Source organism: Cololabis saira, chromosome 5 (genome assembly GCF_033807715.1).
Source record: "Cololabis saira isolate AMF1-May2022 chromosome 5, fColSai1.1, whole genome shotgun sequence".
Lineage (NCBI taxonomy): Eukaryota > Metazoa > Chordata > Actinopteri > Beloniformes > Belonidae > Cololabis > Cololabis saira.
In genome coordinates this window covers 31,067,919-31,078,645 of record NC_084591.1, presented here as the reverse complement: position 1 = coordinate 31,078,645, position 10,727 = coordinate 31,067,919, and the positions used below count along the sequence as shown (strand labels likewise).

At 39.5% G+C, this 10,727-nt stretch overlaps 1 protein-coding gene across 2 annotated transcripts; it reads left to right on the top strand.

The window, feature by feature from the left end:
- Positions 1 to 218: 218 nt before the first annotated feature.
- Positions 219 to 9,451, top strand: LOC133444066 (endophilin-A3-like). Of its 2 annotated transcripts, XM_061721530.1 has the most exons (10): positions 219 to 363; positions 1,783 to 1,851; positions 1,935 to 2,007; positions 2,592 to 2,735; positions 3,682 to 3,815; positions 4,582 to 4,740; positions 5,612 to 5,715; positions 5,866 to 5,984; positions 6,102 to 6,155; positions 7,897 to 9,451. In XM_061721530.1, exons 1-10 carry the CDS (start codon positions 319 to 321, stop codon positions 8,106 to 8,108), a joined length of 1,113 nt encoding a protein of 370 aa, XP_061577514.1. In that variant the 5' UTR covers positions 219 to 318; the 3' UTR covers positions 8,109 to 9,451. The 2 variants fall into 2 exon arrangements, with proteins under 2 accessions (XP_061577514.1, XP_061577516.1); XM_061721532.1 differs by lacking the exons at positions 1,783 to 1,851; positions 1,935 to 2,007.
- Positions 9,452 to 10,727: the final 1,276 nt, after the last annotated feature.

Sequence of the window (10,727 nt, the reverse complement as noted above, 5' to 3'; positions counted from 1 at the left end):
TACTCCTTTTTCGAAAATATGTGAATATGAAGATGTTACTGTTAATCTTTTTTTGTTTTTTTTTTAATATACATGTTCGAAATAAAAATGAATTCATTCATTCATTCATTCATTCATTCATTCACTAGAGGTGAGAACACCATCTCAAATGATGACTTGATTGGTGGTGACAGTAATGATTGGAGCTGGTCCGGGTTCTGGTCTGGTCCTGCAGGCAGCAGCTCTCTCCTCCGCTGCAGCGGCGCAACGCCCCAGACGGGATGCATGCCTTGCTCCCGGCGGCAGCAGCCCTGATCCCCGCCAGTCTGCGCCTGGAAGATGTCCGTGTCCGGCATGAAGAAGCAGCTCCACAAAGCCAGCCAGGTAAGCGGGGCAAAGCGCCTGTTTTATGGCAGCCAGTCTGCCAGGGATGCGTCTCCATCTGCATTAAGCCTGAATTATGGTTCCGCGTTAAATCCACGCAGAGCCCTACGCCGTACGGTGCGCGTCGCCGCGTACTCTACGCCGTAGGCTCTGCGTTGGTGTAACGCGGGACCATAAATAAGCCTTAGCGCTCAAAGCGGCTGCACTGCGACACAAGGCCCGCTGCGTCACAGTCCTGATCCCTGACGGCAGCCGTTTCATCTCAACACCTTTTCATGTAGAGTTTCCATATTTAGTCTTTGAATGTGGAACTTTTTCTCGTGTAAATAATTATACCCTGCTGCTACAATCACTACTACAGCCTAATAAAATACAGTACTACCCCACAAAGGTCACGTGTACTCAGAGGTGGACAGAGTACTCGACCCCAGTAAGAGTAAGAGTACAAATACTACTAGTCAAAATTTACTCCGTTACAAGTAAAAGTAGCTCAGTCAAAATATTACTCGAGTAAGAGTAGAAAAGTACCGGTACTTGCTTTTAAAGGTACTTAAGTATCCAAAAGTAAATGCTTTTAAATTTACTTTAAGTAAGAGTAAGAGTAAGAGTAAGAGTAAATTTCTTATTTTCCACATCAGTAAATTACTATATTTTTTCTAAATTAATTTAAGGATCTTTTAACTATTGTTTCTGAGAATTAACTCTTTAAAACCAGCTGCACTGATGTGCTGCTTTTAGAACCACAATGTTATATAAAACCTGCAGAAACACCAAAAACAAATCAAATGAATGGGATCATAAGAGGACAGCAGATGATGCAGAGTTTATTAACAATCATGAACTGAAACCAAATGAACCTGCACCATCCAACTAAGTCTGGATCCCCCTCAAAGACCACTGCTTTACAAAAAACTACATCTCTGCTTTCAATAACTCAATGTTGAAGTCACTTAACTTTACAGGAAGGACATGTACCAGTACAATATAGCAATATAGAGCATAACAAACTGTCTCCCAATGTCTGTCTGAGAGCGTGCACTGTGATAGGTCTCCTCCTTTGACAAAAACAGCTTGTGTCCAATAGGATTTTAGGGAAGAAGAAAAAAGAGCAGACCTGAAAGTAACGAGTACTTTTCAGCCTTCCTAGAAATTTACTCGAGTAAAAGTAAAAATATTTGTCTTGGAAATGTATTCAAGTAAGAGTAATAAGTACCAAAGAAATCTAATACTCAAGTAAAGTACAAATCCTCTGGATATGTACTTAAGTACAGTACTCAAGTAAATTTACTCCGTTACTGTCCACCACTGCGTGTACTGTCCTGGAGTAATCATTGATCATCCTGAAATAGGACACTAGGACTTTCTGGAGTTTCTCTATTATTTGTGGTGTAACAGCACTTGTCTTGTCTGCTGCTGCAGCTGCTGAATGAGAGGCTAATGGGAGCTGATGGGACCAAGCTGGATGAAGAGTTTCTGAAGATGGAGAAGGTAAATGGTCCAACAACAGACACACATAAGCTCAGGTTTCATGAGATCAGAGCTGAACGCTGGCTTCTTCTTCTCTGTGTTAGGCTGTCACAGTGATCCACGCTCTGCTGGCAGAGCTGCCGTCCAAAACCACAGCGTTCCTCCAGCCCAACCCAGGTACTGAGCTGGCTGAACGATGGTGTCCAGTCTGCTGCACAGAGCAAAGGTTAAAATAAATCCCTGCATGTGGTTAAATCCCTCCAGGGGCTCCCACTAATCCCCCATTCACTCGTCAGTTTCATTTACCCACAAATGAGCAGGGTTTGAGTACCAATAATAGAGGCAAGGCAAGTTTATTTATATAGCACGATTCAACACAAGGTAATTCAAAGTGCTTTACATTGACATTAAAAGCGGCAAGACATAATTAGACAGTAAATAACAAATAAGATGAAATAGAATTATGAATATAATGATAAGAAAATAAGTAAAATCATATAAAGCACAAGCTGTTAAAAATAAGGTCAGTAGAATACAGCAGGTAAGTATTTAATTTCAACTCAGTCTCACATAAAAACGCACTCTATTTGAGGTTTGACAGATCTCTACTATTATTTTGACACTAATTAAAAGTTCAGCTTGTCTTTGGAACAATGTTCCATCATCCCTCGAGTTCACAAATTCAGCACTTAGAAGCAAAAATAAATAAATAAATAGATAACCCATTCTTCCATGAACTTAACATCTTTGTGTGTTTTCAGCCTACAGAGCTAAACTGAGCATGCTCACCACCATGTCCAGGATTCGAGGCCAGGCTAGATCGACGGGGTACCCGCAGTCAGAGGGCATGCTGGGGGACTGCATGCTGCTGCACAGCCACGAGCTTGGAGCCGCCTCTGAATTTGGTAAGATTATGACATTATTTGGACATCATCACTGTTCTATTTTGTCATTCAGAGGAAAACATAAACAGAATTGTGAGACACAAGCAGCTTTGGCAGAGTTTGTGTAATGTTTTTTCTGTCATTAAACATGTTTTAGGAGTTATAACTTGATCTTTCAGTGTAGTGAAAAAGTTCATGTGCTTTCTGTAGGTCTTCAGAGAGCAAATGGGAACTAAAGATCAGTTGAATTCAGGTGATCTAAAACCAAGTGGGTGTAAATTAATGTGTTAGAACTCTGGGTCATAACTCGTTTTTCCTGTGACTTTCCCTGAACATCCTGAATAAAACGACATGAAACTGTCTAACATCCCAACTGAAGGCTTCCAGAGCAACAGCATGTTACAACTATTCCTGACAGTTTGTGGTGCGACAGGACAAGATAAGTTGCCAAGTTGAAGACAGCAAATGTTTCAAATATCGTCGGCACTTTATCCAGCAACAAATGACATCTACTATGAGGCTAAATGATGAATGTTGATCAGTGATTTGGATTTGGGAAAAGTCTTTCCGTATATTCCTGTTCTCTCTCTTCAGTAAATTTTTTTTTATATACGTATATTACGACTACATCCCCTCAAGTACAGTATTTATAGCAAAATCACAAAAATCCTGAACTAGGACATTTGCTAAAACATTTAAAAAATATATAATTAAGTTTATAGAAAATGTGGATGAGTCTCTTCTTTTCTTCATTGTTACACAAGAAAAATGCAGAAAAAACTCTGTTTACTGTGTTTTTTACAAAAACTATCAGAAACTATCAGAACTACAGCAACCTTTCTCATTTCTGATTGTTGATTTAATGACTTAAAGAATCTGAACATATTCTTTGCATTTTCTTTGAACGACAGTGTTGACAGCAGAACATATCTGATTGTATTTTTATCTTGTCTTCTCCTCCTTTCAGGTGGGGCGTTGGCTGCTGTAGGCGGGGCTTTGCGGCAGGTCGGCCAGGCCAGGGATGTTCTGGATGCCACGGTCAAACGCACCTTCATCGATCCCATGCAGGACCTCCATAACACTGAGCTGAGGGAGATCAAGGTGCTGAGAGACAACCTCTTCTGTCCAAAGAGAACGTAGGACAACAGCTTAGGTTTGCAAAATTGCATCCAAACAAATCACAAGAGTTTGGGTCAATGACCTTAGGGCAGACGAGACCAAAGTGGCGATGTTTGGCCATAAAGAAACACCTAATTCCAACTGTCAGCATGTCAGTGAAGGGATATTGACCATGTGATGTGGCTTCTGTTGTTCATCTGAATTTGTATTCACTGTTTGTTGTTGTAAGAGGAACATTTCTTTTGTTGGTGGAGGGGAGGGGAATGATACATGCTCCCATATGTAGAGAAATCTTCAAGTTGAAGGAGATTCTTTTTCACATGACTGTGTGTGCAGACGCTCATGTTCCTCAGGCGATCAATACAGATCATCAAGGATCTTATTATAGCTGCTGAGTGAGAATGTGAGAAGATTTGGTTTGTATCTGCTTTAGAATAAGCTAAAACATATTGTTTGACTTCATGACAAAAACCCTTTTCTAAGAGAGAAAAATAAACCCTGTTTCAAGAAAATTTGAAGACTATTTTAAGAAATTTAAGTCGAGAAGAATTTTCTTATCCCACTGGCAAAGATATCTTTGTTAAGACAGTTTTGACTAAATTGGTGCTCTTTTCTAGAGGAGCGTTTTTTGCAGTGTATTTAAAGTATGGGTTTGGTTGTTTTGGCTGCAATATGTCTTCATGAAAACACTTTCCGTTCATTCGGTATACTCAGGTTTAATTTTTCATGTGTTTGGATGTGTCCTTAGTACCAACTTAAGAAGGTGAACAGCCGTCGGCTGGATTTTGACTACAAGAGAAGACAAAAAGGGAAATTCCCATCAGAGGAGGTGCAGCAGACAGCGGACAAGTTTTTCTTATCCAAAGAGTTGGCAGAGAGGAGCATGTTCATTGTGCTGCAGAATGACGTGAGTTTGAAACCAACGCCTGCTTTCTTTTGACATTTATCAGCAACTGAGACCACTTTCCACAGCAGTCATCTACATCTCATTTGGTCTTGATGGTCTCAATTCAAACTCACAAACATAGTTTTAGGTTCCGACAGATAAAGGCCAATATCATTAATGCAAATGATTCGTGTCAATTATATTTTTTAATGGTACATGTCGCTTAAAATCTGTTATTTTTTTTCCACTGATGCACTTTTTTTTTTTGTTAGGAAAGTTTGAGGGGAATTTAAATGCAACTAAAAGTGAGCTGATTTGTTTCTTAATGTTAAATAAACTAAAATTTTCCTTAAGCAAAACCACATGGATGCAGAAAGAAAAAAACATGGATTGACTACATATCTTTTTACAATTCTTTTTTCACAAGTACTTTTCACATCACCTTAGCTTTTTCTCCGTTTGGGTTGCATAATATTTGAAAAGACAGTTTAGAATAAAATACATCCAATAAAATGTATTATCATCTATTCTCTGTACATTATACATCTTATATAAGACAAGAATATCAAAGATGTTTGCTTTGAGTAAATGTATGTTCATTCCTGCAGAATAATTTACACTTTACTTACTAAGCAACAGCAGTGCATTTCTCAGTACGTAAGGTTATAACCTGTGAGTTTTTATTCATGCTAAAAGTTACATTTAAATCAAACATGTCAGTAGTTGTTAATGAGCAGCGTTTTACTCTGCGAAAATCAAATGAAGATTAAATCATCAGATATTTGTGTCCAGACAACCTCTCATTTAGGATTGTATCCAGATGCTCTGCAGATTACTTCAGCTTTTACTTATGAAACAAAATGAAACGATCGCCCCTCAATCTGTGCTGCAGGTGGATCAGATCAGTCGTCTGGTAGCTCTAACTACCACACTGCTCGACTTCCACCACAACGCTCACCGCGTACTGCTGGGTCTCCATGGAAACCTGCAGGCCAGGTGAATTCAGGTTCAACACCTCTTTGAAAGGTTGAAACTTTAAATCAGTTCTTTGTGACTAACATCAGAAACTCACATAGGCAGGCTGCGTAACATGTTTTAGTAGACTTTAGTTTCCCTCTAAATGCTTGTTTAATCTTCTGTAACCAGGCTGACAGCTGCCAGTAACAAGCCGGCTCGACGGTTCCAGTCCAAAAACATCCGAAGCAACATCAGTAGCGGTGACAGGTTTTATCAGCGGCCACCAGTCACAGCTACAGTCTCTTCAGGTTTCATAAAAACCTTTTCAATGTCTTAGTTTTAATTTCTTACAAAAGTGTAATATTTTTCTCAGTGACTGTGTGAGAAGAACATTATTTTAGTTTTGTAGTGTCTTGTGTGTGCAGGAGAGCAGCTGACTGTGTTGCAGTCCAGACCAGGCAGCCCCATTTCCTGTTACGGTAAGAAATATAAAAGCGCCTAGAGACAACTCGTATTGTAATAGAGACTATAAAAAAAATAATAATAATAAAGAAAGAAAGTGAGTAATATAAAAAAATACAGGTATCCTCTTTTTCACTAAGTGTATGGTCTTAAAAGGTTTCTGCTTATAGATGTGATTCGGTTGTCCTAAGTAAATACCAACTCAAAGAACCCTGTCATTGCATATGGGAGTGACTGAATCTGAAAATATATAATTCATAGAACTGTTTAGATATGTAAGGTACTGTGACATCACAGACCCAGAACAGAGCAAAAAAGTATCCAGCCTCCATGTGTTTGTCCTGACCCAACTTCTCATCATGGTGCATTTGCTGTATCTGAAGTGGGTGCTGCAAAACTAACAGCAACCTTGCAGATGTGCAAGGTAAGGTGCTAACTCCTTCAAACAGCTGCTGTAAACACACCTGAAAAGATGTGGCTAAACAGACTTCTTTTATACTTTATCGCTGTGGTCTTTTGACCAAAACAGACAATTTCTTTGAACCTAATAAAATTATATCACTTAAATCACCACCATCATTAAGCGCGGTGGAATTTGTGGTGAGTACAAGTATCTTGAGACTAACTGACAAAAAGGCTGAATTCTAGTAACAATGCTTTTTTGTTTTGTTTGCATATGGCAAATAATTGTTAGTCCCATCATTTGGCAAAACCTTTCAAAGTCAGCTATATATGCAAAACAACACAACAACAACAACAACACTGACATGCTGTGCAAGAATCTGCTTTTTCACTGAAATTCTTGTTTGGGAACCTCAACATCAAGGTTAAAAAAATGCTGTTAGGAAAATTGCAGAAAATACTGGGGTGTCTGCAGAGTCTGCTGTCAGACCTGTTTCTATACGAGCTGGGAGGAAGGCTCGTCACATCCTGTCAGATGCTGCACACCCCATGTTGAACAAATTCCACTTCTTGCCTCCTGGCTCAAGGTTCAGGTCTCCAGTGATGAGGAGTAATAGCTCCAAATACAATTTTGAATGCAGACCAGCAGAGGCGTTAACAAACCCTCAACTGGTGGACCTGCACTGTGGCCAGCTTGCATTTCAGGTACTGAAGTGTTTTGTTTTACCTACGGTATTTCCCTACCCTCCCTCACAGGGAATTTGTCTTTTGGGATTGATAAAGTATTTTTGAATTTAATTAAATTTGCTGTTGTTTTTCCTCTATTATTTATTGCTTTTGACCTTTTAGGCATTTGTGTCCTCAAGGAAGGTTGACCAAAGCTATCGATTTTAGACTAAATACACTAGGGGTAGTTTTATGAGGTTTTCTATGTGTCTGTATGTTTTATGTGTTTTTACATATTTTCCCTGCTGCTGGGAAACCAGTTGTCCCTTTGGGGACATGAATAAAACAAAGTTGAAGATGAGGGAATGGTCTCCTGGAAGTAGCAAAGCCTTGTGATTTAGTCAAAGTTTCGTATTGTGATTTAAACATTCAAAAGCGTGAAATGTAGAAGGTGCAGCAATTGATTGCGTCTACTTTAACAGTCTTTTTTTCTTGTCTCGCCTTGCAAATGCATATCTTACTTTATTAAGAGCCACAATAACAATAGCAAGCAGTCAGACTAGAAAACAAATACATACACTGCAGGTGAGGAGCTGAATCAAGGGTTTTTTATCGCAGATATACAGGTGATGCTGCAGGATTACACTGTCCTCAACTAAACATTCCCATCTCTCTGTGTCTCTCACCCAGCTGACAGTAAGTTGGTCCTGAATCAGCCTTGCTGCCGAGCGATATACTCTTTCCTCTCTGGCCACGAGACGGAGCTGAGCTTCAGCGAGGGCGACATCATCATCCTCACCGGCCAGGTTGATGCTAACTGGTTCGAGGGCTCACTGGGCAGTCGGTCTGGGCTGATTCCCGCCACCTACGTGGATGTGCTGGTGCCGCTGCCAGTACCGTGATGACATCTCATCAGACAGACTCTGCACTAAGTCAGATGTTGCATCTGATCTCTGATAATATGCAAGTTTTCAGCTTTATTTTGCACTTTTTCATAAGCAAAACAGTCTGTAACAAAGAGAAAGAAGGCCATAATTTCTGCTGCTGAAGATGCTGTCAGGAAAATCTTTTTTTATTGTTTCAAACACAATCAATGACCCCCTAACAGTAAAAATCGCTGCGCAGATATTTAACATGGTTGCTCAGTTTTACAGGCCTCCGTGTTTTTTATCAGACGATGAAGTTCTGGAGTCAGGAGATGTCCCAAGTAACTCAGGGTTTAGTGTACAGACAGGGTATTAAGACTGACAGGCTCTGGACAAACGCGGTTGATTGTAGAGGGGTTCTTCATTAAACCATCACCTGGTGTAAAGAGCTTTGGATGTTTACTCGAAGATGCTCTGCATTAAATACAATCCAAGTGTGAAAGACAGAACAAGGAGGTGAGGCCTCCAGAGTGAGAAGATGTTTGATCAGGATCCTGCAGCTAAGCTTTTCACTAGAGGCTTTCACATCACACCCACATAGTACGTGTTCTTGTTTTGTTTTTTTTTTGTCTGTGATGTGGTCCCTAAAGCAGTGAGGGGGTGATAAGATACATCTGTTGTATAGTGAATAGCAAATATTAATTATCAGGTGACCATCCTGTTGAAAAGGGGAGCCAGTGGGATTGATGCAAAGATCCAATATCCAGTGGGACTGGTGCAAAGGTCTAAAATCTGCAATTGTTTTGTTACAGCATTATTTTTCTGGCAAACAAACTGTTAACAAACTGTTACTTTGCCAGCAGAACCTCACCAGTGAGCAGTCCGAGGCACATGAGCTAACAGGCAGCTCTCTGTGGACCGCGTCTGACAAAATAATCCCACGAATGCTCATAGCAAGTAAAGGAAATTATGTAGAGGCTGCTCCAAAGCAGTTTATGATTTCTGGTTAGTTTATCTGCTCATTTAAAGGATGTATTTAAAGGAGCATCCTGTTTCATTTAGACTTTTTCTTACCGTCATAAAAAAAATAAAAAACACCAAACATGAATGTAGATACAGACAGTTCATTTTTGAGTGAACAGATGAACTCCGAATGAGCGGAATCAAAGTCATAAGTGGATCTGTATTATCTAAAAGAAGGAAACAATCAGACGGCCTTGACTCCCTTTGAGGGAGTACCTCCTAAAATGTCCAGAACTCCTTGGTATATCTCAATGAGACAGGAGTTGATGGATGGAAAAGTCAAATGCTGCAGGTAAATTATGACATCTGCTAAGTGGTTCAGTTTTCCTTTCATTACAATTAGATATAGTTCCATTTTTTTTTTAAAGTCTAGAAATGTGTACTGATTGATGGTGTGATGTCCCAATGTTATGGATTCAGGATGAAACCAGTTTCAGGGGCAAATGTTTTATGATGGAAGAGCAGGTATATTGACCCTTTAAAACAATGGTCTGCAGTTCCCTCAGAAGTGGCTCCACAGATGGGAAAAAACTTACACTGTTGTTTTTGTTTTCATTTACTGTTAGGAAATAGATAAGGTGATTTCTTGGTTAAACAGCTGCTGTTTCCCCTTTAAGCTTTTGGCGGCTTTGCCATCACAAAGACATTTTAAGGTTTTTCCACCACTTTAGAGTTCAGTCTGCGACAAAATGCTGTTTACAATAATGTTCTACAATTAACTCTAACTTATATTTCTGGGGACAAAAAGAGTCAAATGCTCAACTAACTGTGGGTTGGAAGCTTTATTGTGTATTTCGGACTAAAGAATCAAGAAGAGCAGATATAACTTGCTGACTGTTGGGAGCTAAACAGCCCCTAATAGAACAGATGCCACTCCTGGAGGATGTTCATTTAGTTTGGCTGTTTTGCTTTTATTATGTTATTCATTCATTCATTAATTCATTCATTTACAAATATGACATCTAATTACTTTATTTAACAGCTGAACTTTCTGACTTTGTGTGACAAAACATTTTATGGCCACGTTGTAATTGACTTTTCTAAAACAAGTACTTGCACAAATCTAAATATTCAAATTATTTTGCATTTAAAATAGTGGTTTGCAGACCTTTGCATCTGGCTGATAGACAGGAAACATGGTTCCAGCCGGTGAACTGCCAGTTAAAAATAGTGGAAAGATTAAACAGTTGTTCAAGAAGATAATTTAACACAGTTTGATCAAATACGTTGGCTGTTCACCATCAGCCCTGCCTAAATATTGGATCAATTGTACATAAAATGGGAAGGTTGTAAAGGGTGAATATATGGATAGACCAAGGAAAACGCTGGGTGGAAGAGAAGCAGTCATGGACTAGATGAAAGAGATATTCCGTGTGAAGTGTTAATATGAACGATGAGATGAAGATGCTGGAACATTTGTTTGAATGAGGTTGACCTTAACACGAAGACTAAAAAAACCCACCACGTTTGCCCAGTCAAAGTTTGCGTGGAGTTAAAAGACATGGGGGGATGTCATCAACTCAACAGTAAATGCAGAGGTTCACACTGGACTATTGCACACTTTTCTCATTCCATCAATGGAAAGTTGGTTTAGTGGTGAAGTTATTTCGATACTGCTTCATGAGAAACTTT